Source organism: Alosa alosa, chromosome 13 (genome assembly GCF_017589495.1).
Source record: "Alosa alosa isolate M-15738 ecotype Scorff River chromosome 13, AALO_Geno_1.1, whole genome shotgun sequence".
NCBI lineage: Eukaryota > Metazoa > Chordata > Actinopteri > Clupeiformes > Clupeidae > Alosa > Alosa alosa.
The window spans coordinates 13,140,586-13,168,077 of NC_063201.1; the positions used below are offsets into that span (position 1 = coordinate 13,140,586).

Sequence of the window (27,492 nt, forward strand, 5' to 3'; positions counted from 1 at the left end):
TCAAATGCGCACAACCTTCAAATGCTGGTTTCTGTCTAATAATTAAGTGAATTGCACTACCTGTAGGAACCTGTATGGTCTGCCGTTTGGCCTCCTCCACGGTGGTACACAGCACCTGGACGATGTTCTGAGAGATGCCCTGAAGAGCACTGAAATCAGAGACGCTGTACACATGCTGGTCATGGGGCTCGGTGGCAATCTCCTTTAGCTGCTCCTCGTCCGCATCTTTGATGCCGATGGCGTAAATGGTGATGCCCTGATTCTTCAGGTCCTTGGCATGTGGTTCAACGTTGTCCTGTGACTGGCCATCTGTGATGACCACAGCAATCTGGGGCACATTCTCTCCGGCACGGCTTCCTGCTCTTTGCACAAAGTGCTCCTTCAGAATGAAGTCCAGTCCCTTGCCAGTCATTGTACCGCCACCCTGGTACGGCAGCTTGTCAATGTACTCGAGAATCTCTTGTTTATTCTGATAGGTGTTAAGGTTAAACTCTGTGCGGGGGGTGTTGCTGTATTGCGCCAGGCCAATGCGGACATGATCTGGAGCCACATCAAAGCTGGCTACCAGACTGTGGAGGAACTCCCGGATACGCTGGAAGTTCTCTGATCCAATACTCCAGGAGCCATCAACCAGGAAGACAATATCAGCCACAGCCTCCTGTGTGCATTCTGGGAGAAAGATTCATTCTCATCAGTGAAAGAAAATCAATCCGATTGACAGACAGTTGTCATACTCAAATTGTTACCAGAAAGTGTCAGAAAGTTCCTGATAACCATAAGGCATCTGTTTTGTTTCAGAGATACATTTACCTGTTTTTTGTGATGCACTCAGGAGAAAACAAGATGCTGCGATCATGGCACCAAAAAGAACACAAGTCTTTGCCATGTTCACAGCGTTTCTGAAAGCCTGAAATAAATAACATGTAAAAGACAATGACTTTGTGTAAAGAAGTTACTTGTATTTCAACTGACAACAGACCATGGTAGCCATCAACATGGCTTTGCAAAAGATAGCCATCCCTTAAAGCACAATTCATTTCCATTCTTTCTCTAAGCTGTAAGATGGAAAGCACATGGCATGCGCTGTGGGCCTGGAGAGAACAGAGAGGAGAACTGAGAGGACAGCAGATGGAACGACAGCTATGTGATGAAAGTAATATTTGTGTAAAAACCAGCACTCACAATGTGAACAATGCATAGAATAGAACAGCACCCACATTGTGTGCAATGCACAATTTAGTGCAGCTTTATGCAAATAATTTCAGTGATGTCTTCACTGTATTGTTGTCTGTATTGTTCTGTTTGATGATGAGTAACAAATATTGCCTCAAATGTTCTGTGTTCTGTGCAGTCTATGTACTTTGACTCTTTTCTTTGCTGTGGTTAGGGTGACCAGACGTCCGGAAAAATTCGGGACAGTCCCGAAATGCAATTGGTTGTCCTGAATCCCGAATCCTGTCCTAATTGTAGCGAAAACTGTAGCCTAATAAGATAAGAGTCTTGAGTATGCTATTGTCTGATAGAACTTTTCATTCATGGTGGTTGGCAGCTCATTGCCTGCAGCAGTCCTGTATTTGTAGAAAATTGATAACACGCATTGATAATAAGCTAATAATAATAATAAGACAATAAGACTTGTAACCGGAGGGTTGCCGGTTCGAGCCCCGACCAGTGGGCCGTGGCTGAAGTGCCCTTGAGCAAGGCACCTAACCCCTCACTGCTCCCCGAAAGCTGCCCGTTGAAGCAGGCAGCTCACTGCGCGGGATTAGTGTGTGCTTCACCTCACTGTGTGCTCACTGTGTGCTGTTTGTGTTTCACTAATTCACCGATTGGGTTAAATGCAGAGACCAAATTTCCCTCGCGGGATCAAAAAAGTATATATACTTATATACTTAATTTTCATTCATTATTGACATGGAGGCTCAGTCTGGTGTCCTGATGAACACGCCGCTAAAAAAAACACAAACGAGTGTGCAAATTGCAGCAGTGAGGACAGGAAAAGTGCAGGAAGCCACGAGAAGGAGTGATTGGTCTTATAATGATTGTTGCTGATGTCTGGCTTACACAAAGCTACAACAACACAATCATTATGTTTTCTTAATGACCGACAGTTTAGTTTATAGATAAAAAAAATGGCATAAAAAGATTTTTGGTGCAGTTTTGTAATTCATCTACGTGTAACACCCTCTGTCCCTGTCCCGAATTTCACCCGGGTCATCTGGTCACCCTAGCTGTGGTGCTATCACAGTCAAAATTAAACAGCATAAATACCGAATAGAAATTCCAGTGTCTGATTACATTTGACATACTATATCCAGAGCCGGACAGTAACGGAGTACATTTACTTGAGTACAGTACTTGAGTACTATTTTGAGGGACTTTAAGAGTTGTACTTTACTCGAGTATCATTTTTGGGGAGTACGATGACTTTACTCAAGTACATTTGAGAGGCAAATATTGTACTCTTTACTCCACTACATTTCTATCTATAACCGTGAGTACCCGTTACTTCTTCTAAAAAAAAAGGAAAAAAGAAAAATCTCGGAAACCCTCAATTTGTTGTTTCCCTCTCAAACGTGATTGGATTGTGCAGGTGCCACTGATTGGGACAGCCTATCAGCAATTACCTTCAGCTTTCCACCAAAGTCAACTCCATGGTCAGATTTAGATAGGAGACGAAACCATGGACGAAACAATGGATGAAGACGCAGAAGGTTACTGGATGCCGGGAATGTGCCAACCCGTGGCCCCACCTCGCCAGACTATTTCAATTTGCTGAACAAGTTAATGATAGTTTTCGTTTCAATTACAAAATAGTATTTTGTATTTGAAATACATATTTTAAATACATGTATATATAAATACTGCCCATCTCTGGCAACATGGTAAAAAGATGAAATTTTACTTCAATTTCTTTTACATTCTCCACATTAACATTTTTCATAACTCCATGTAGGACATTTCTGTACATAAATGTAAGCACTGTGGCAGTAGTAATGCAATATTTAGAAAATGTACTCTTGATACTCAAGTACTTTTAAAAACAAGTACTTCAGTACTTTTACTTAAGTAGACATCTGACTGTTGTACTTTTTTGTACTGATCTGTACTTTTACTCAAGTAATGAAGCTGTGTACTGTCCGCCTCTGACTATATCTTCACATCTCATGATACTACCCAAAGCTATGGCACATTCACAATGTTTGTTGATGATGGTGGTGATTTTTAATACAGTACATTGTACAAGTTCGTTGCATAGAAGCTGGTTAATTAATTATGTCAGAAGAGCACATTGCACAAGTCAGTATTACAGGCCGTATGTCACACACCATCTCTCTGTGATGAGTGCATCTGTGGTTCCATTGTCAATACTAAACAGCTGCCAGGACTCCTACATGGTCACCAACTCAGGAAGCTATCATGGTAACAAATGACGTGTCGGTCAGAGGCCACATGGAAGCCATTAAATCTGCGTTAAATCAGAGAAGAAGGCACAGAGGTGTTCTCTAGTCTAGAGTATCTCCAGAGTCCTCAGCAGTGTTGGTACTAAAATTTCAGGTCTATTCAGTTGGGCACTTCTCTCACTCCATGGGGGGTTCCCCTGTATCAAGCAGCTAGGCTTGGCATTGGAGAGGTCTTCTAGAGCAGTGTTTCTCAAAGTGTGGTCCGGGGACCACTGGTGGTCCGCAAGCTAGCCCAAGTGGTCCGCAAGCAGACGTGGTAAAATATAATATCTCTCGCTTTGGACAAAGGCGTCTGCTAAATCCATAATCATAACCATAACCATAACCATAACCATAATATAGATGAGTTGTTTGCAATATTGAACCAACTTGTATGTAAATTCAAACATTTCAGCAACACTGCCTATGTAAGCCATGCCAATTTAAATCATATGAATTCTCTGACACAATAATACAATCAAAGTGGTTCAGTGAGTAGGCCTATTGTGTAATTTACTATTGAAGTAGGTCTAATTTTTGTTGATTAAGTGGTCCTTGGTCTGAAAACGTTTGAGAAACACTGTTCTAGAGGCAGTTGCCTTAAAGACATCTGTGACCATTTGTTACGTAACGATGGTATTTCTTTTGATGTTCACCATTAGGAAAAAAATTCATTTCCTCTGGAGTGAGTCTTGCAGACATGCCATCCATCACCAAACAGAGGAACAGAGGGAAAGTCCTCCTTTTGCATTCTCCTCCTGAGCTTGCCGAATCAGTGGAGGGGCTCGGCTAATATAAAACACTCATTGTAAGGGGTTATTTCTCGCCGTGGAATAATGAAACTGACATCTGCAAGGAAATACTTACTGTGCTTTTGCCATAAGCCAAATATGAATAATAAAGCAAAGAAACAAATGCTTTGTATCTGAGTCAGTATTATCAGGCATGGTACAGAATAAGGTTAAAATGACCAAGCATGTTTAAAATGAAAGTTTAAACATGCGAAAGTTTAAGCTTCCTTATTTAGCAGACACTTTAATCCAAATCCATCCAATCAACCAATGCAACCACAAGGAACATAGCATGCAACGCAACGCAAGCAAGCAACTGTCAGGCTGTGATGTTACCACTTCTCCACCACAACACACATTTCCCTTCTTCATACTGTAGTTAACCGTTATGAAAGAAATATAGCCTATACATATTCAAAACAGCAGTAAAGATTGTTTTGACTGAAAATAACATCACACACCCTCTCAGCCTAAAGCTGTGTGTTGGGAACTGGCAATCCTCCAGATATGAGCCACCTGGACCTAATTAAGAATGTGCCTGAAAAAAGCGAACCATCAGTGGGAGTACTGTGGGGATCAGTGGCAGCAACATCCGTCCATTATTGACTAAAGAGGGGTCTACTCCAAGGCATTTACTGTAGGTTTGGATTCAGTCCCCTGAGTCTGTGTAATTGTAGCATGCTTATTTATTCTCCAAAGGAAGTGGGCTAGGCATCTTCCAGCTCTCTGAGAACATGACTTTGTAATCAAATCTGGTCCATTGTTCAGTCAAAATGTCCCCAGCAATTACTAGCAATTAAAGTTTTTCATATCAGTGAATCAGATTGGGCTTGCAGAGTTTCTATTTTTTAATGTACACAGAGCTTGTTTAAATTAGAAAGTATTAGTACAGTGTGTACAACCTCTGTGAATAAGTCACAGATGAAAGGTTAGGAACACTTGAAACACTTTGTAATGTTTAACATAACAGGCAGAGTTAGAGCAACAATAGGTTTTTTGCCTCAAGATAACCGCATCAAAAACCGACTTAACATAACATAGAGAATGGTGTCTGTGACATTGCCAACAGACACAGAATGCCTGGTGTTGCACTATGCAACTTTGTGGAACAGTGCTGGAACAAGCAAATACAGACTGTGTTGGTACAGAGTCAGTTTAAGATATCTGTGTGCACTAAAGCCATCCTTACACCAGAAGACTTTGACAAGATTTGGGAAAGATTTTTGAAAGATTGTAGTCCTTTGAGTAAAGCTTAAATGGGGGTTATTACTGTAGTTAAAAGACTCCAATCTTTCAAGAATCTTTCCCAAATCTAAGTCAAAGTCTTCTAATGTATTATTGGTAGCATAAGTCTGACAAACCGAATCTCATCAAAGCATACCAAACATTTCCTTATGACCATATTTGACAAAATAAATAGACAGACTATTAATCATAAGCTCAGTTGAAAGCCAGATGTAAATAGGAGCACAGATGTTTGAAATTGTGAATGTAAACAGACGTTACTTGGTCGTCTGGATATATGCAAAAAGTCCAGAAACAAGGGGCCACCCATAGGCGAACTTAAACAGTATATGCTTCAAGGTTCTTTGTTGTTCAACAAATCGATTCAGTACATGAAGCACTGAACTTTCATAGGGTCTTTCTGATCACGCTAACCTGGATATGCACAAGTCAAAGAGTTCAATTTCCAGATGTTCATTATGCTGATTAGGCTTTCCCTCATTGTCATGCTCTCCTTGCTTCTTTCTGCAGAAGATTATGTGAAATATGATCAAAAACAGGGGGAAACTGCTCCTGAATGGATGCTGCCCTCATCCGTTCAAAGCCTGTCACTGTGCTTTTGATTTTTTTTTCTTATTAACTGATACAGACGGAAACTGCCCATTATGCAACATCACCAGTGGAGAAAAAAATCCAAATAAGCTTTGCATTAAGAAAGTTATCTTAAAGTGTGATGACAAAAAGCAACATTGACATACATTACATTGAATATCTGCCCATGCACATCATGCAGTGATGTAAAAGAGAGAGCAATTAACATGCTGGGAACACAAATGCTAAAGGGACACCAGGCAACGTTTTCGTGTTAATTAATCATCTTCGTGAGTCGTGGTTAAATGACTCATTACGGGGCGAATGAAGGCTCTCTCGCCCGCCCCTATTGCCTGTAGGAAGAATATCCCACTTGCAAGTTCGGTGTATCCTACCCGCCGACCGAAGCAGGATCAGTTTACAGCACAGAGGCAGGCTAACGAAACGCTAGAGATTGTTGCAAAAGTGTGTATAATGGCAGAGCCAGCGAAGAAGCAGCGAAAACCCTTGACGGAAGATGCAAAGAAAAGGAAAAGAGCTTCAGACCGAGCGAGGGGGGTTTCGTAGAGAAAAAGCATCAGGCTTGCCTGGTGTCCTTTTAAGGCAAACTGCTATGGACTTTCTGATACATGTGATGTGACATGTTGCACATCATCATTATCATCAGCTAAGAGGTTTTTATTGTATGTACAGGAAGCCTGATCATTCACTTATGATCCACTTACAGCGGAAATACATGTTGCTGGGATAGAGGAGAGCTGCAATGCTACACCTTGTTTGGTCTGACAGACTGCTGTTCTAAGCTGCTGCCAGTAGTGTGCATAACATTATCTGCTCTTCCACTGGTTGTTAGTCGGTTTACCTCATTACTTGTTAGTAACTACTAGTTAGCCTACTGCAACAGCACAATTAAGTAAGCTATCTTACAGCAGTGTTTTTTGTTTGAACATTTCAATCTGTATGTTTAACTGCACAGCACAAATATGAGACACATTGGGCATTACATTAACTTTGTTTGAATGGAATTGCATTATGTAGCATATATTTAAGCCTAACTGAAGCATTTGCTTTGGTTGCTATCTCCCCAACAGATGACACGGCATTTGAAGAGACAAAAAAGTATACTACCTGTAGACGTAATATCCTTCGATCCTGTAATTATTCATTCAGACATGTTTCTATAAAGAAAAAGAAAGATTAACGATGTGCAATTTATTTTAGCTTTATGATTTAATATGTTACAGACAATTAGACAGAGTCGTCATTTTGTCTTGGAATTAAATGCCAATTCCGTACATTGTTTGATTCCCTGATGTTTAATAGACTGTGGTTAATTTGTGTAATTTGTGTAAATATCCTTGGCAGCCTAAACAATCATTATTCAAAACATTCTAGATCCTTTTACAATTCAAGACACGCTGAAAATAATCCTTTCCAATTACAGTACTAATACAATCACGTTTAGTCTTGGATTTTAACCTTTTCCATGGGTTTATAACATTAATATAATAATAATATATAGTCACGTTTAGCCTACCTCCAGAAGTACTTTTGCTATTTTGCAACATCGACCCAAAAAAAAGCAGCGTGCGTAAATTGGCTACAGTTTAACATACTTACATTGACTGGTATACAGTTGATAGTTCTCGCTCCTCAGCCTGAGATATTCAGAAGAACTATATGTGAAGAAAGCGGCGCTTACTTACACCCCGCCCAGATGTCTAGGTCTCTTGTAACAAGGTTGGCTATAAGGGAATCAATCACGCTGCTTTTCTCAAGAAATTCTTGGTTTACGGTTAGCGACGTTTTTTAATAGTTAGAGCTTAGGTCGTTAAAAATAGCCATATCGGAAATGCGAGGTATCTGAACTCGAACTCCAATGTCTAGTTGTGTGGTTTCAGATGAACTCAATAAATTATGCCTGGGAGGGGTCTTACTGTAATAGAAAGCATAATGATCCCAAACCAGTGTGAGCATAGACCTGTAAATAACAGTTAACTTAAAGTTCTCCTTTTCATCGAGTCTAGACTACAGAACGACATTAAATTAGAACTAATCGGACTGCTCTTTTTAGATAACGCCTATATTACTAAGTAGCCTAGAGAGCTTTGTTGCCTCTTGGTTTTAAACAGCTGGACAAAATCAGTAGGCTATGAGACTAGTCTTTTTTATGTTAAAGTGAGCATCATAGTTCACTTTATGCTTAGGGCATGACATGTACATGGAAGATGCCTCAAAGACATTTTTAAAATCCATTTTATTTGAGCAGGTGAGGTAGAACTTGGTTGCTAAATATATTTGACAACCCTTGTCCATTAATAAGATGTTCATGCCTAAGGCTTGTCATTCTTCAGTGCAGGTGGACTGATTATTCGAAAATAGCCCTCTGTATCCACAGATTACTGAATAATTAGGCCTATCCCATTCCAATATGGCAGTAGGTTATTTAATTGCACCTGACAGGCCTGCATGCAGCAATGCACATATTCAATTCAATTAAATTCAAATTTCTTAGTCACACAGAATTAGATTAGATTAGATTCAACGTTATTGTTATTGTGCAGAGTAATTATACAGAGTATATGTAGTGAAAATATATAGGCAGACACATGCAATCAGATTTACCCTGTCCACTCAGTGTTTGCTATGGTTGAGCAGAGCCCTCAGAGTGTATTTGCTAACAACGTTTTTCAAATTTGAGTTGAGTTTTTTCAATGGCAAATATATGACACAGTCAGCACCTGCAAATGGCTGTGTCATGTGCCCAAATAAATGATTTCAAAAGGAAAGACACTCCCAATAGCAGAAAGACTTGTTGGGGAGAAATTGTTTTTAATCGATGTCATAAGCAGTGTTGGGAACGTTACTTTAAAAAAGTTAATTATATTATAGTTACTCCCTACTTGTTCCAAAAAGTAACTGAGTTAGTAGGCTAACTGAATTAATTTATGATAAGAGTAACTCGTTACCAGGGAAAGTAACTATTTGCGTTACTGTTACAAAAAAAAAGTTGCTATATGTCAAAGATTTTGGATTTTTTTTAGCAGTTTTGAGCAGCCAGTTGAAATGAGTAGAACAGACAGGTGTTTGTAGGCTACATAACTTTCAATATTTATTAGATAGATAGATAGATAGATAGATAGATACTTTATTGATCCCCAAGGGGAAAATCAAGATATTGCACATCGACAGACCTATAGTAGACTTCAGCCTGTGTCATAGGTTTTTGTTGTGAGGCAGAAAGATCTAGCTTTTGCTGCTTGGAGGTCTTTGCTCCGAGTCCTTCTTTGCTAGTGAATGGCGAGCTATCATCTGTGGTGGAGGTATCGGTGTTTTTGGCCACTAGCTTTAGATGCCTGTGTGAGATATTTCATTAAATTAGAGTTGCTTACAACGGATGTCGACAAAGTCTTCGCTCCTGGGCATAATGTACACATTACATGCACGTTCTTGCCTTGATGAATTTGAAGTAGTGCTTATGTCTCCACCTTGAAAAGGGCAACTTTTCGGGATTGCTCCTGACCTCTGCTGTTTCGTCGAATCTCTAATTTAGCGGTTGCGTGTGTGTGTGTAGCAAGTGTGCTGGCAAGTGTGTAAAAACACAGGCTCTGATTGGCTATCATGAAACATGACTCTGCTATAGCCAATCATAATCGCTTATGTCGTTATTAACCCACCTCCTCACTAGCTGTGAGCCAGGGTGCGTTCGGATTACACAGTTTATTCAATCAATGCATAGTAACGCACCGCATTTAACGTCCAGTAACGTTAATGGCGTTGTAACAACGGGAAAAGTAATTAGTTAGATTACCCCTTTAGTGAAAAAATAACGTCGTTACCAGGGTTGGGTAGTAACGGATTACATGTAATCTGGATTACGTAATCAGATTACAAAAATCAAGTAACTATAATCAGCCCAGATTACAATAAAAAAATTGTGTAATCAGATTACAGTTACATTGTTGGGGATTACCTGATTACATTTTAGCCTATCTTTTAATTTGACAACCAGTTCATTCAGATGTTCACTTTTTAGACTTTTTTAAGATATAGTTAAGAACAAAATTATTCATACCCCTGGCAAATATTGATTTTCTCTTGACCAATATGTTTGTTCTTAATTAAAATGGCACTTGCACATGCCAAAAGGTTGCAAGACAATGTGGCAAAAACATGAAATAAAAATTGCGTGTTCAAAATTATTCATACCCTTTTTAAACAATCACTGGAAACATCTTTATTTACCACCACAGCTCACAAAATGGTTCATATAATACCCACTAAGCCTCTTCATGTCTCCACAATGGTTGTCGACTGCACCTTTTTAGCAGCAATCTAGGTTTTGAGGCAGGAACGATTATTTGCCATCACTTTGGCCTTGTGCTCACTTTTTTGATGGTTTGAGGTCCGCTCTAAAATGTTGATATTGTTCTCTGTTAATCATTTCTTGCCTTGTTTGGCTGTATGTTTTGGATCATTGTGTGGTTTAATGTTCAAATGCTACCTTTTGGGGCAGCCATGGCCTACTGGTTAGGGCTTCGGCCTTTGAGCTTGCCGGTTCGACTTCACTAATTCACGGATTGGGAGAAATGCAATCAAAAGATATACTTACTAACTTATATACTATTGGGGCAGGTCTCTCGGCACACTGCCTGATCTTTTCCTCCTAGCCTCTTGTTTTAGTGTTACCGTTTACTTTGAGAAAGTCACCAGGTCCCCCAGGTTGAAAAACATCTCAAAATAATAATTTTCTCACCCCCACAATTGAAATTTGGGTTTAATGCTTCCCTTTTTTATGCCAATCTCAGGCCATGTCCCTGGGTCAAAAAAATCCAGCGAAAGCTAAATTATTTGTCCAGGTGTGCCCTTATAAAGGTTAAGCTGAGTTGTGCATGTTTGGAGAAGAGTGGAGAAAAATAGAATGAGAATTCTTTCATCAATTCTGTGGTGGTGCCTTTTACTTAATGGGCATATTTATTGAATCTAAAGTAATAAATCTAAAAGTAATCCTAAAGTAATCAGATTATGTTACATGTTTTTGCTAATCCAACTGATTATGTTACTGATTTACAAAAATTGCCATGTAATTTGTAGTCAGTAATGGATTACATTTCAAAGTAATCTGACCCAACCTTGGTTGTTACCTAATGCCATTCTTTTAAACGGCGTTATTCCAAACACTGGTTATAAGTGAGACATCATCCATTAAGGAGAGAGAGAGAGAGAGAGAGAGAGAAAGAGAGAAAGAAAAAGAGATGTCTCCCTTCATGCCATAAATCTGGTGATAAAACCCTGAAGCAGTCAGTTTCACAATTTTTCCCAGTTGCAATGTTGCACTGTTAGAAATGTAGGATCGACACTTAATTCTTCTTCTTTGTGTCCAAGTATTACTACACCTGAAAGAAATATCACCTAAAGTATCTCAACTGTAGCCTGGGTGTTCCCATGCTGCCTCAACTGCTGCATGGTATTTGCTTTAACTACAAGTATGTGTAATCCTCAGGGCACAGCTGGGTGCTTTCATACTCCTGTAAAGGAGCAATGAACAAAGAGTGAAGATAGGAGTGTTTCCTCATATCACCATGGGTGCACACACACACAGAGAGAGAGAGAGAGACACACACAGTGTTGTAATGTAACGGAGTACAAATACTTGACTAGAAATGTCACGTATCTGTACTTTACTTCGCTATTTAAATTTATGTCAACTTTCACTTTTACTCCACTACATTTCCTAGATAAAATGTATACTTTTACTCCGTTATATTTCCACTAAGCATCTTCGTTTTTCGTTACTAAAACATAAAATTAGAAGAAATGTGTGCGACTGCAATAAGGGAGGTTTGGCTTAATCACTGCTCCTAGATTGCATTACGCGACGCGCTCAGCGCTCTATTTCAGCTTGTTTGTTGCTAAAGGAGGAGGACGCACAACTGAAACCGCCATGGAAGCAGGAGCACCTACTGGAGGACCTCCCGTTATCATAGACGACCACCCCGACGATAGTGGTGAACGTCATACACCCGTGGCCGTATTTGCAAGAAATGTTTCTGTACATTGGCAGCTTTCTGTGAAGCTGAAGACTCAGCTACCTGCCTCAGCGGCCTGTGAAAGGCTATTTAGCATTGCAGGACTTGTATTCAGTCCAAGAAGAGTAAGACTGAATCAGGCCCGGGGTAGGTAATCGGGAGAATTCGCCGCTTCACTTTTGGGCTGGTCGAAGAAAAAAATATTGACATTTGTCACGTTAGTCTATCTTTTCAGTAGGACATGCTCCGCATTCTGTGCATGACACCAATGCAATGCCTCTGCATGGGTTGTAGCCTACTTGAGGGAGTTCTCCCCTCCCAAAAAGAATTGGTTGGGTCCATATAGCCCGTCTTTTCCAAAACGTTTTCTCAGATAAGGATAGCCGAGCCGGCCCTACAGTAGACACAAGCGTCAGGAAGGATGGATGGCAGCAGATCAACCAGTCAACCACTGAAAATGATGAGCCCGAAATTAGTGATGAGGAGGCCATGACTACAGGGACAAGTAGAGAGGATAAATTAAAGTTATTTAATGTAAGAGCAATTACCCTACATGATAAATATGCCTTGTTTGTTCAGAAGAGGGTGTAGTAAAGGAGTAGGCTAAATCACCAAACAACAATATAGCCTACCCATGCAAAAAACATGTAGCCTAAATATTAGTTCAATATGCCTCTTTGTGGAAGTGTGGGATAGGCTACATTTCAAAGGCTTTCTTTCTTTCTTTCTTAACTTGTGGAATAGTGGAATATTTTTTGTTAACTTCTCAGTTGAAGTGAATTATTATATAACCTTTACTGTACACATTTGTTTAACCATGGTACTAATAAAAACTACAGGATAGTAAGAGCTGAAATGTTGCTTCATTTATCCAATTTCCACTATGGAAAACGTTGGCCAGTCTTGGGCCTGAAACTCCCGGGCACCTGAATTCTGTCAACTTTGAAAACCTTTGAAGATGAACACACACCTTTTCAGTTTCAACAATGACTGGCATATTAGTAGCTGCTGGACATAGGTGGCCTGTGTGTGTGTGGGTGTGTGAGAGTGAGATGGTGACCTGGGGAGTAAGCCCTAGAAATGCTCATACCACATGACCAAATTGTTCACAACACTGCACACACACACACACACACACACACATACACACACACAGACACGAATGAAGAGTGAAGATAGGAGTGTTTCCTCATATCCCCATGGGTGCACACACACACACACACACACACACACACACACACACACAGAGAGAGAGAGAGAGAGAGAGAGAGAAAGAGATATATATACACACACACACACACACACACACACACACACACACACACACACACACACACACGAATGAAGAGTGGAGATAGGAGTGTTCCCTCATATCACCATGGGTGCACACACACACAGAGAGAGAGAGAGAGAGATACACACACACACACACACACATCTGCATGCACACAGCCCACACCTCCTGGTGAACTTAACAAGTCACAGCCCGCTCCAGAGTTTGGGGAGAGACTCCACAAGAGTTTCTCTCACACAGCTCTTAATCCACCAGCTCAGTCTCCCATTTCTAAACAAAGGGAATAGTGTCAAAGTGAAGGTAGAAAACACTGTAGACTGCTGCTGTAAAAATGCACAAAGAGAGCATGGCTTTGGGGTTGTATCTGTGATGGGTTCGTTTTCGAGGGGCTAATTACAGTACAGATGTTGCCTGTAGGATGCCAGTTTTAAATGCATGTTTACAATTGACGTTATTTTGATAATGCATCCAGTTGAACCAGACAAAACATGCTTCAGATGCAAAGACTATAAGTACTGAGAGGATGTCACAGGTGCTGATGTCTCAGGTCGTGGTATTCTATCATACTGTAGTTAAACTGAATGCTAAAGTTATCTGTGACAGACATACTTTATTGTCTGTCTGAGGAGCCTACAGTAACATGTTTTCTCTTTCTTGCTTTAGATATGGATAGATAGATAGATAGATAAGATAAGATAAGATAAGATAAGATAGATAGATAGAAAGATAGATAGATAGCTATAGATACTGTAGATAGAAAGATAGTGTCCGTCTGCCCCTGATGAACACTGGCAATACCTGTCAGAGATACTTGTCACATATTTTAAAGTGATAGTAAATTCAAAGATACTGAGATGTCTGCCACATCTGATACTTTCATCACCTTAGATAATTCACGAGTAAAGATTAACCTCATGTTTGAAAAAGCACCTTCTGCTGTTTTTCTAGCTCTTACATGGTGATTCATACATGGTCTTTGGAGAACACGGTCATCTCTGGCACAGCTCCTATGGTGACAGCCTTGTTTCCTTGGTGACCCCAGTGTATGCCTTTCTCTGTGACTGACAGGAGGGGAAAGGGAGAATATTGTTTCAGGTTTTTTTTTTCTCTACGGGGATCATGCATGTGTGTCAACAAGTAGATGTTTGTAGATAGATGTCCTCTCTTCTGGTCAAGTGGGTTAGAATGCCCTGACTGCGTGTTAAGACAGGCAGGAGCTGTAGACATTGTCTGAGTACAAAGGAGGCAAATGATGAATAGAGGGGCTTGGGAAGAGAGACACACATGTATTTATGTGCCTACACTGCAGCCATTGCTACATTAGTCTTAGATAGATAGATAGATACTTTATTGATCCCCAGGGGAAATTCAAGAAAGGATTAGGATTAGGATTAGATGAGCTGAAGGAAATTCTCTGAAATTGTTGCCCACTAAAAAAGTTGTGAGCCGATTTTTCTACCCATATGAATGCGAAATTGAGATGGCTGATGCACGGGATATAGGTCTACACGTGTGGAGAGCTACAATCATTGACCTCTTTAGAGATATGAGGGATGACAAATTCAAGGCCTGAGGATCGTCTCAGGCCTGAGGATCGTCTCGTATCAGATTTCATAGCTGAAAAGTGAAAACATAGAAATCCTATTTGGTTTGCTTTGGTTTGGCCTGATGGACATTTTGCCATTTACACGCAGGTGATAGAAATGAGTACGCTCAGTGCTGATGCCCAAAACACGTCTGTATTTGTAAGGAAAATATGGGAGGATCCTCCATCAGGTGCACACCCCGTTTCACGGCAGTGTAAAAATCTGTCAGGTATAACTCAGCGGTGCATCACGTGGTCCGAAAGGGTTTCGCGTTTTCAATCAATTCAAAATGAGGTGATTTTCTTATTCGTATTGTTTTCGGCCTGTCTTCATATCCCTCCTTTCAACTGCATGGGTTTTGTTGATAGCTGATGTCCTGTACTACAGTCTACAGTCAAGGTGAGTTTAATTTGTTTTAGCATGCCACGACAAATTCATGCCATGATACATTCAGTTACATGCGACCTGCTGCTTCCATAACAACATGCATATTTATCACAGTGAAATTAATTAAATGAAATTAAAACACAGCCTACTAACCAGAAATTGAAAAGTGGCCATGTAGTGGACACCAAGAATGTTAAAAAAATAGCGTGCTCGAACGCCACGCTTTTTATGACTATTTCTATTTCTATTTCATTTGTGTTCCAGGTGTTGAAGTTGCATCTCCAAAATCAGCATGAATATTGTCGGCATTTCGGTTTTACTGTCATGGATGACCATTGCATGTTCCTTTCGTCAAAATGATGTTGAACTGTTCTATGGTAAGAACCATTAATGTAGTAATATTTCCTTTTTGCTGTGACTTATGTCAGGGCGATGGGGTATGTTAAACTATTTTCCACTGTAATTGGTGATACTGTTGCAATTAGGAAAATGGACGATGTAGGTTATAGCATACAGTACCTAATCCTTTGACTTTGTTCTTTTGCCAGACATTCGAATTAATGTTCGAACAGGCATGTTCTGGGCATTACCTCAAACAAACATCATAGCATAATGAGATAATGAACACAGCTGTGTGTAACAGCTTTTAAGGATCATGCTATGTGGATCTGTTGCTGTAAATGGTCGTTTGGCACTGTTCATGATTATAAAATATAGACTTCCAAGAGACTGGTCGCAGAGTGTGTAGATGCTAGCACCACCCAAACCACATACTTGTTTGTTTCACTATACTTGCTGCCTCTCCAGCTGATATCACTTTGCTCTATGGAGGCATTTCCTTCTTCAAGCCTTTTGGCTGCTCTTGGCCTAAATCTCTAATAGCTCAGCAAAACGTATGTCCATTTCACACTATTCAGGGTTGTCATGTTGTGTGCCCTCATCAAGAAGCATAACTGTGCCTGCCTGCCTTTGTGCATTACTAGAACTATGGTCTACACTGTAGTGGAGGAGCTGAACACTGAGGCAGTGGTGTGCAGTGCAGAATTATTGAATTCCCTTTCATGCTGGAATTCAAAAAGGGGAGGAACTGAAAATGTGTTGCGTTAGTAGAGACATTAGTAACATGTGTTTCTGTACAACTCAGTGGGTGTAACAAGTTGTAAGCTGTATGACTTCCAAGGTCATAGTTTTCAAAACACAGACAATATATTTTTTAAGTAACTCTATAGGGGGCTTTTTTGTCATTGGATAGAGAGTGACAGGAAATGAGAGGGAGAGATAGATGGGGGTGGGGTCGGGAAATGTCGTATATCGGTCAGAATCAAACAGGGGTTCCTGTGGACACTTGGACGCTTATGCGGTTGATGCTGATGCTTGCGTCAGCCAGCCAACTGTCCCCCAAAACACATAGGATACTGATCAAAATATCAAACTGTACTGTATATCACTTACTTTGGACACAATTGTTTGAATTAATTTATTTATTAACATCATTATTATTATCATTATCAGTTCAAATTTTTATTTGACTTAATGAATTGAAATGTAGGACTGTCCTCATCTTTGTGCTGCCCTCTCCTAATGTCTTCTGTTTACGGCACAACAACTGTCCACAGAAGCAAACTCCCATCTGTCAAAACATCTTGAAGAGATTGAAGCTGTAATCATGGGGTGGTTTAACCTCATTGCATTAATCTGTCTTAGACATAAGGGCCCAGTGTGCTGGGCAAGGTGCAAGTCTAACAAAGTCTAATTTAAAGGTGGTATGTAATTTGAAGGACATTTTTTAGTGCAAAACACCCACAAATGACTTATCATCCACACTTTTAACATAATGTCAAAACACTTAAAGCGTAACTTTCGCCAAAATGCATCCTAGGGTGTTTTTGTGAATGTACTCGAGTCAAACTTTCATTTAAAAGCATAATTATGTCCGAAGCGCCACTTTTAAGCTTGTCTGTGTTGTCGTTTTCGGGTCAAATGGCCTTTTGAATGGGAATCGTAGGGGCACTACTATTTTGATACATGATCGCGTCAAAATCGCTATTTTTAAAACACTAAGAAGGCTCGACACAACATGAAACTTTGATCGAAGCATCATCAGTGTCTCTACATATGAGCTCGAGCATTGAGAACATTGTTTGTACACATAGTTTAGAAAGGTTTTGGACAACTCACTCTCTGAAGATGGCGGCGAGCAGAAAAACCAAGTGAGTTGTTTAATTTTGACACTTCCAAATGAAATGCAACATATATTTTCCACTGACTTTAGACCTCAAATGGTCAAGTTATTTTTACAGATACAGATACATACCAGCCCCTCTGTGGCCTACCCTACTTTTGGAGCGTGTCAGTGAGTGTTTTCTGGACAACAGTCAAGTCTGCAGTATTTCCCATGATTCTGGTTGTGTGTACTGAACCAGACATTCCTGTTAGAAATTTTTTTACGATATTGGATTTGTTATTTCCATAAGCTATAAGCCATAATCATCAAGATTTAAACAGGAAAAAAATGCTTGAAATGTCACTATATTTCACTATTTCACTATGTGTAATGGATATCTAAGGTATATATACTTGTACATTAATAAACGTTTCACATAAATAAATTACAGAAACAAAATATTTTTTTCACAATATTCATGGTTGATATAATATGGTTGATCATTCCATGTGGAATTACAAATCTCTCATTCATTTAGAGAGGAGCCTGATCAAGCCTGCTCAAACTAGATGCCTTGAGGCATTGCAATACAAACTGTATGTATCAGTGATTGTAAATCAAAGACTTCACAAGTATACCTGATTCCATCTGGTAAGTTGCAAATATCTGTTCCCCTAGATTGTGCAGTGGATGTCTACATGGTCTTGGACACGTCTGAAAGTGTGGCCCTAAGGGCAAACTCTTACGGCTCCTTTGTGGACAAGATCAAGCAGTTTGCACTTGACTTTGTGGACCAGCTGAATATGAGGTTTGCAATTATTTTGAACCAGTATTGATATTCGAAAAACATTTGTCAAAGTTTTTAAAATTGTATGTTGTTTGTTGAGTTGCTGCCTGTGTGTTTGTTTACTTACAAATGTTTCAAGGCTCATTTTCATTGTCATACTTTCCTTTAAGTGGAAAGTAACAGAGAAGAAATGTTTCTAAGTTTGAAAATGCATCTAAAAAATACAGCTGCAAGCAGCAATGTGGGGGCATAGCAGTACTAGCAGGAATGGCATTGCCATGGCATGAGCAAGCACTCACAGCAACTTTGATGGCAATTGGATAAAGAATGGCTGAGATATAAGCTAATTTACTTTATTCCAGTGCTCCTAGAGGTCAAATTATGGCAATTTCTGGGCATGTTCTCACAATCAAGTACCGAGTCTGTGTACCAAGTTTGGCTTTAGTGCATCAAAGCGTTGCTGAGATACGAGTCCACTTCCTGTATTGCAGAGCCCCATATAGAAGCCAAATGATGTCAATTTCCTAGTTTGTCCTCACAATCAGATACTAAGTCCCCTGTTTGGACATACATTAAAGTTTGGACTGAGCTCACTTCCAAAGTGCCTCCTATAGAGGCCAAATGATGTCAATTTCCTACTGTGTCCTCACAATCAGATACTAAGTCCCTGTACCAAGTTTGGACTTAATACATCAAAGCGTCGCTGAGATGTAAGCCCACTTCCTGTTTGGCGGCCTCGTCGCCATATTTGATTGGCTGTCACAGGCAAACATAGCCTGACGAGCCAGACCCACATCAAGATGTAGGGTCTGGGGACTCGCCATTCGCAGTGCTCAGTCCGAGGGGCGGGATGAAATTCCCTCTGCACGCAATAGTATAGCGCTACAACTCATGTCCCATGCGTTTTCCCACCAGCAGAGCTAGTTGGCTAGTTCAAACTTTTGCCAACTTAAAAAAAGCTTAACTTGTGTCACGCTGTTGCCAACAGCAACATCCATCTTCCAAGCAACAACATCCATGCCTTCTTTGTTTTCAAAGTAGCAGGGCGGGGCTTTCGACACGCCGCCCGGGACCGGGGGGCCGGTCTTGGCGCCCCTCCCCACCTCCGGGTAAGGGGGGACGGGCCTCTCCCACGGCACAAGGCCGGAGGAGCTAAGATCATGCAAACGGTTTCTTTTCAATCATTTTCATCACAGTGGGACGTATTAGGCTTACAGGTTGCCCCAGTCAGGACGAAGTTATGACTCACGGTTGCTGAAAAGTTTTGAAATTTACTTTGATGATTTAGTAGGTGTAAAATATTGAATAAAATGTTCTGCTGTATGACTGGCTTTATTTTAACTCTCATATTGAACTTTACGACGTGCAAATTTACAAAATTGGATCAACGATATTGTCTTCTACAGGCGTCAATGAGAGAACACTTCACTTACATGATTTTGGTTTCGATTTTCTAATTGGAGTAAGTCTTTGTGACAACACGTCATGATACATTTGATAATGTTTGATCGTTGTTTTGGGTTGAAGCATCTTTTACGTAGCCTAATGAATGCGCTCTAGAAAGTGAAAGTAGCCTAACCTAGGCCTATGCGCTCTGTGTCTGAGCTGTCTGTGTACGTCCGCCAATTGATTACGTTCCTCAAATGGAGAACACATCAATCCCATGGTATTTTTTGCCCTAAAATGCATGAAACATGCAAGTTCAAAATCCCGCCGGTACGTTACATCTCCGTTTCATATTTGCCTATAGCCTACAATAAATGAATTGAACGAACTCAACTGACAACAGGTATATCTACTGATTTGGTCATTGAGACTATACAGAATACAGAATACAGTACAACAAACTTTCTGTCTTTCTGAAGTTTATTTTTGTATTCCGGGGTACAGTAGCCTAATTGCCTAATGTCTTGACAATAGTTTTTCTTACCGGCTTGCTGTTTAAACTGACTGCGCCGCTCTGAACTTTCCTGCCAGGTTTATGACGTAAACCGCTACATCTCGGCTCTGGCATTGCCTAAACTCATCGTGTGGGAAATCAGATTATCTGTCAATATTGGGCTTTGAAAGTAAGGGATATTTGCTCAGTAATAGTAGGCCTAGGCTACATATTGTAACATGTATAGAGAAACCGAGGGGAAGTTAAATTAGAAATCGTTGGAAATTGAAAACACATACAAAAAAAGATTCGGGGCTTTTAAAAAGAGATTCGGGGCTTGAGCCCCCGAAGCCACCCCCTTCACTTCGCCAATGCAACCACCCAGCAGTAACTTCTGCATTCAGTGAGATTTGCACCACCCTAATTTTATTTTTGACTCTTCCCATCACCGTTGCAACCTCTGAGGGCTCATTCTCCAAGTTAAAGACCATTAAAAACCACTTGAGGAGCACAGTACAGACAGGAGAGACTGAGTGGACTTGCCATGTTGTCCATAGAGAATGAGGGAGCAAAGAAAATGGACATAGGCCTACACAGAGCATCGTGGACTTCAAATAGTGCTGCGTATTATTGTTGTTTTATTATTAGGGGTCATGTAGCCTAATGTTTTTGTTGTTCTCTTGGTTACACTTCATGTACGTTCGATGGACTTCAAAATTACATAGTTGCTCTCCATTGGCTGGCGGCTTGAAAGACCGCTGTTGCGGGCATGTGTAGCCTATTTTGTAAAATTATGTTATGATGAGTTTAATAAAGGGCCCGGTCATGTGCCCCGCCCCCGGCCCGGCTCTGACTTGTTCCGCCACTGACACGAAGTGATTGGCCTTATCGGAGTTTAATTTTTCCATTTTTCCAATTTTTAATGCGTGGATGCAAGTCCAGTTTTGACCCATTGGTGGCGCTAGAGTGTTGGGCATAGAGTTCTGTAAATGGGTGAGAGTGGAAGTGGAAAGGAACATTGAAGAAACGATTCTCAGATCTTGAAACATCCCTTGGCAGTTTTGGGTTGCCACATAGACGGATTTAGAACCACAGTGGTCTTGGGACAATTACCCCCCTTACCTGCAGGCTGAGTCAGAAACATTTCTTGTAAAATGTCACTTTGGCATCAAATGTGTTGAAGGAGAATTCCGGCAATTTTTTTTTACATACTGTAGATGTCTGTTTCTTAAGGTCACTGAGTACGAATAAAAATTAAAACAACACTCTGGGGGGCTCATGAAGTGTAGCACTGTAGCTGCCTGTAAGCTCTAGCTGTTGGCTGTTCATGTGCTGTTCATGAACATGTTCATGAGCCCCTATGTTCATGCCCCCAGAGTGCTGCACTGTAGCTGCCTGTAAGCTCTAGCTGTTGGCTGTTCATGTGCTGTTCATGAACATGTTCATGAGCCCCATGTTCATGCCCCAGAGTGCTGCACTGTAGCTGCCTGTAAGCTCTAGCTGTTGGCTGTTCATGTGCTGTTCTGAACATGTTCATGAGCCCCTATGTTCATGCCCCAGAGTGCTGCACTGTAGCTGCCTGTAAGCTCTAACTGTTGGCTGTTCATGTGCTGTTCATGAACATGTTCATGAGCCCCCATGTTCATGCCCCCAGAGTGCTGCACTGTAGCTGCCTGTAAGCTCTAGCTGTTGGCTGTTCATGTGCTGTTCATGAACATGTTCATGAGCCCCTATGTTCATGCCCCCAGAGTGCTGCACTGTAGCTGCCTGTAAGCTCTAGCTGTTGGCTGTTCATGTGCTGTTCATGAACATGTTCATGAGCCCCTATGTTCATGCCCCCAGAGTGCTGCACTGTAGCTGCCTGTAAGCTCTAGCTGTTGGCTGTTCATGTGCTGTTCATGAACATGTTCATGAGCCCCTATGTTCATGCCCCCAGAGGGCTGCACTGTAGCTGCCTGTAAGCTCTAGCTGTTGGCTGCAGTAACTTGAGCTAGGTAGAAGATTGTTTTCAGGGTTTTCCCCCCCTTACCAACAGACCTCGAGAAACGGTTTATGAGAAACCGTTTAAAATCGCTTAAAACACTTTAAAAGCTTCGCCTATTTCTTTGTACAACCATTAGGCTTTGCACAGGAAGATGTATTTATTTCTTCAGGCAAATATGTATCTGCTTAAATATCTCAGGATAAACACAGTGGAGCACAGTGGAATCCTACAGTGGACATAAAAGTGAAATAAAAAAGCAAAAGCTTTTTTTTTCCAAATGTAAAACATTAGCCAATTAAAGATGGTTATACAATATCCACATGTGTTAAAGAGGAATGTTTATAATATGCCTGAATAGTGGCAACTTTACATCTGACAACACGTATCTAGATTCTCATACTGAAACAGGATACAATTCTCACTCCCCAGACCTGAAACTTTCTCTCATATTCTGTATGCTATCCCCCTCCCATCTCTTTGTATGATTGGATGCATGTTAAGGCAAATTCTGCCACATGTTTGAACAAGCTGAGTGAATGTGTGCAAGGATGGAGGACTGTGCCTTTCATGGTATTGAAATCACTTCCTCAGAAATGTCCTCAGAGGCAGAAAAGCACATTCCAGAATCTCTAGCAAGAATCCTATCTCACACTGTCTTCAAAGTGTCATCCCTTTGTCTGTTCTGAAGAGACATATTGACAAATGGCTCTTTTTTATGTCTTCAGGCTAAATAAAGCACACATTTCTTTCAACACTTACACTTTAGGAATGTGGTTTCCGAGGGCTATTCTGGTTATGGTATTTTCATTAATTTGTACATTTAACCCTATATTTACCTAATTAACACATGTCCTAGACTTAGATTTAGAACTACTAATTTACATATGGATGTTTTACTGTGCCCTTATGCTATGACAGGATAAACAGGAACATAAAAGAAGCAATACATTTTGTGGTGCTGCAGTTAGCTGTGGTTTGATTTATGATGATTGCGACACTTAATTGAACTTGATGAACACACATGCACACACACACACACACACACACACACACACACACACACACACACACACACACACACACACACACACACACACACATAAACATCACACACACACACACACACACACACACACACACACACACACACACACACACACACACACACATTCACACTGTCTCTCTTTCTCACTACCACCAAAAGGTACTACCGCTGCGACCGCAACATGACTTGGAGTGTAGGCATCCTACACTACAGTGATGAGGTGAAGATAATGAGTGAGCTCATTAGCGTCCATGAGGCTGGTGGCAAACCCAAGCTGAAGAAAGCCATTCAGGACATCCGCTACATTGGCAAGGGCACGCACACTGACTGTGCCATTTCAGTTGCCACGGGCCAACTCATGACCGGGTAAGACAACCAATTGGACTGTTGTAGTGACACTGTAATAAACCGTCATTTCATGTACCAGTAAAGAGCTCCAGTCTTGGAGCTGGACTGGGACACATTTAGTCTGGCGATCACCAGACGGACTCACAAAAGAGAATTGGTTTGGGAATGCTTGGTTCACTTACAGTACTATTTCCAAGAGGCAGAACCAGCAGTGAAATGAAACTGAAATTGGTACATCAAACTTGAAAACTGAATCCTAAGTCGTAAATCATGAGAATTTCTTAAGTACGGCAAACACATCTTTCTTGTAAACAAAGGTTTAATACAGTTGTTTGCTCAATTCCAAAGAAGAGACAAATCCATGCCAACAGCGCAGCCATTGGAAGCAGGATAAGCTGGAAGCTGGATAAGTGGTTTTGATTGTTTCTTGGGTTTTCTGTGATTTTGGAAATGGCTGTGAATTGCTAGACAGATCTGCAGAGCAAATTCAAATGAGATCACGGATTTTACTTTATACAACCATTAGGCTTTGCACAGGAAGATGTATTTATTTCTTCAGGCAAATATTTATCTGCTTAAATATCTCAGGATAAACACAATGGAGCACAGTGGAATCCTACAGTGGACATAAGTGAAATAAAAAAGCAAAAGCGTTTTTTTCCAAGTGTAAAACATTAGCCAAGTTAAAGATGGTTATACAATATCCACCCAAGCTAGCTGCATATTGTTGTTGGAACATGCTCCACTAAACTGAACTTGTCCACAATTAACCCTCCTTGACTCAAAATCTGCAAGATTGTTTTGTCATTACAGTGTAACAGTACCTAATTTTGCATGAATTTGTTTAGCTCGCCTGTCCTTGGGAACAAATACATGGTTGTTGTAACAGACGGCCACCCTTTTGATGGTTACAAGGAGCCATGCGGGGGGATCAGCTATGCTGTTTCTGAGGCCCGAGGCATGGAAATCAAGATCTTCGGGGTTGCCATCACCCCCGATCACTTGGTAATGAGGAGTCCAAGAAAGAGTTGTTTTCTGTGTTGTGTGTGTGAGATAAGCTGCATGTCTTGAATTGCTGTGGTTAGGTTAGCCCTAGGTGTTTTTTCTTCTGAATCGGGTGCAATCAAGTCACAGCAAGTATATGTACTTTCCAAATATAAAGTATTTGATCAGACATTTGTCAGCCCTTGTACTTATTAAATGCAAATCTCTCTGGCACACAGTCAAGTACAAATGCCACATCTCTGAGATATGGTTTAATGCTTTTCTGCCTTCAGTGTGCCTTCAGGTTTTGATGATTGATAATTTGATGATAAGTCATTTCATTCTCTATATAATTCTAATTCAGGACAATCGTCTAAGTGCCATAGCAACTGAAGACATGTACCGTTACAACCTGTCTGCCACAAGCAACAACCCTGAGGTGGTGAGGAACACCATCAACACCATTGTCTCCACCATTGTGAGTAAGGACGCTGACCAAATCTCTTTTAAAGTGCCAGAACCGAAGGGCCATTTCTGTCTAAACAAAACCATTCTCTTGATCAAATCTGTGTCTGTTCAGTTTGTGAAGTTCTGCTTTGTCTCTTCCTCTCATGCCTTTCATTCCTTTTCCCCTCCATCTCTCCCCGCTTGCTGTCTGTCTGTCTGACTCTCATCTAACTTCACAGTACAAGGACTCGGAAACATTGGTGAGTCATAAAGCACTGACAGATTTACCCAGACAAACAACATTATCATAGACTTGCTGCAGCACACTGGTGTGTCGTTAGGACTGTGGACTGAGGGTTAGGGGGGAATTATAATTAACAATTTGCCCAAAATTGTAGGCTATTGTAATCACTTTTCATGAAATTTCTTGTAAACCAAACTTTATTTAATATTCAACCACCTTTCTTGATACCAAATAGCTTAGCTGCATTCAGAAGCAGTACAAAGTTATCCGGTATGTCCTGCTGTATAGCTGAAAGGCATTGAAAAAACTGTAATAATACCTAAAAAGGATGCCTGACCATGAACTTGATCCACCCCTGCTTTTAAATTACCAGTGTTTTTGCAGTGGGGGCAATAAACAGCAACAAACTTATTAAGGGGATTCCTATGCTTTATAAACATGGTAATGTGCCCTGTGCCGTGAGATTTTCTTATATTAAATAGTGTGCCATGAGAGAAAAAATTTGGGAAACACTGTAGTTAACTGTCTGAGAAACACTCTGAAACTCTGGGCTGAAATGGTTATGCTGTGTTGCTGTGAAATGCCAAATATAAAGGCCAAGCTCTGGCCAACATTCCAACATTGCTATGCACAATTATATTACATCACCCTTGATTTTTTTCTTTTTTATTCTGTTTCAGTGCTGTTCATATGAATGCAAGGTGGGTGCAAGTGTGTGACATGCTCTCTAACAGTGTGCCTCTCACCCCTCATACACCCGTCATTAGTTAATCTACTGTTTTTATTATAGACTGACAAAAGGTGGCACTAAATACACTTAATTTAACATGCCCATTCTCTGGAATATGCTCCCAGCATGTTTTTAAAAGTGATGTCATGAAACTCAGTGATGATTTCCACCTATATGTATGTGTAATTACAATAAGCTAAGAATGTGATCGATGTGGTGTGCTAATTGTCATAGAGGTGAATATATATCTTCTGTAAGGGCCTGTATTGGGCATGCAGTGATGTGATGTCAGCTCTGACTGACATCTGCTCATATTCACAGGCTCCTAGAGGATCGGTCGGGCCATCTGGAGAGGCAGGAGATGTGGTAATGTCTTCTTTATTCTGTCAATCACAAGGCACCATGACAGGCAACAGAAGATAGATAGATAGATAGATAGATAGATAGATAGATAGATAGATTTCCCTTGGAATGAATAAAGTATCTATCTATCTACCGTATTTTCCGGACTATAAGTCGCACTTTTTTTCATAGTTTGGCTGGTCCTGCGACTTATAGTCAGGTGCGACTTATATATGAAAAAAATTATATAATTGAACATGTTTTTAAATGTTACTTTATATTAACTGACATGAACCCTACATGAAACATTACTGTCTACAGCCTCGAGAGAGTGCTCTCAAATGCACAAGTCCTGTGCACTTTCAGTCAGATTAGTGCTTGTGCTATGCCTGAAACACTGCGTGCATACTTAAATCCTCAAATGGCGGGATTCTATTTATAGCTGGGCCTCAGATTAGGACAAATAAAAGCCAGTATAATTTTGTTTAAATTTAACTGATAAAAAGCTCTTCTTAATCATTTATATTGTTGGTTGGTTTAATATTGTTTGGTTCATAATATTCCAAGCGTTGCTCCAATGAAAAGTCATCAGAGAGAAACACCATGAGAGACATTATTTTACCCCATAGTTGCATCTCAACTACCATACACAGTAAGTGTGCTCATACAAACATCCCCTATACAACATCTAGAGGCTGAAGGCAATAACCTACATTTAAACACAATTGTTGCTACCAGGCATCAGCCTACGAATTTTATAAAAAAGTAAATCATGCATAATTTAAAAAATAACTAAATGTAGGCTATCTTAGACCTCTTTGGCTATACTGAATACGGTTTCCCTTGCAGCACAGCACACGTTCCATGAATGAATGAAAGCGGATGCCTTATCTCGCAATAAGCGGATGGAAATCCCGACACTCTTTCATACATTAAACGTAATAGTGAACCATTAAATACCCCACAGATTTCAGTGGTCACCCGATATTTAGCAATATAATCAAACAGTCCAAACGTAAATCAAATCTCAAATTGAACATCTTCTGCTTTTGATAGCCTACCGGTATGCCGCTCCAAACGAAAAGTATAGGCCTATGTCTCACAATTCTGCATTCTCCACATTTTTAGCTAAATTTTCATGTATCATATCAGCATTTTTCTTCAGTGAATCTTTTGTAAATTGCTTTACAATT

At 40.5% G+C, this 27,492-nt stretch overlaps 2 protein-coding genes across 4 annotated transcripts in view; one reads left to right on the top strand and one right to left on the bottom strand.

The window, feature by feature from the left end:
- LOC125305956 (collagen alpha-6(VI) chain-like) overlaps positions 1–7,733 on the bottom strand; it is a 45,741-nt gene extending 38,008 nt beyond the window's left edge. For 2 of the 3 annotated variants that reach the window (XM_048261045.1, XM_048261044.1), the window contains exons 1-4: positions 7,670–7,733; positions 7,178–7,227; positions 811–907; positions 61–669 (exon numbers count right to left, since the gene is read on the bottom strand). In XM_048261045.1, the coding sequence (XP_048117002.1) occupies positions 61–669; positions 811–886 (685 nt within the window). In that variant the 5' untranslated portion in view covers positions 887–907; positions 7,178–7,227; positions 7,670–7,733. The remainder of the gene's footprint in view (positions 1–60; positions 670–810; positions 908–7,177; positions 7,228–7,669) is intronic. The other variant, XM_048261046.1, reaches the window with a different exon arrangement.
- A 7,466-nt stretch (positions 7,734–15,199) lies between these two features.
- Positions 15,200–27,492, top strand: part of LOC125306648 (collagen alpha-1(VI) chain-like) — a 45,738-nt gene continuing 33,445 nt past the window's right edge. Inside the window, exons 1-9 of the mRNA XM_048262139.1 lie at positions 15,200–15,357; positions 15,610–15,722; positions 18,188–18,317; positions 23,364–23,570; positions 24,401–24,557; positions 24,901–25,014; positions 25,223–25,243; positions 25,908–25,928; positions 26,279–26,323. Of these exons, the coding sequence (XP_048118096.1) occupies positions 15,638–15,722; positions 18,188–18,317; positions 23,364–23,570; positions 24,401–24,557; positions 24,901–25,014; positions 25,223–25,243; positions 25,908–25,928; positions 26,279–26,323 (780 nt within the window). The 5' untranslated portion in view covers positions 15,200–15,357; positions 15,610–15,637. The remainder of the gene's footprint in view (positions 15,358–15,609; positions 15,723–18,187; positions 18,318–23,363; positions 23,571–24,400; positions 24,558–24,900; positions 25,015–25,222; positions 25,244–25,907; positions 25,929–26,278; positions 26,324–27,492) is intronic.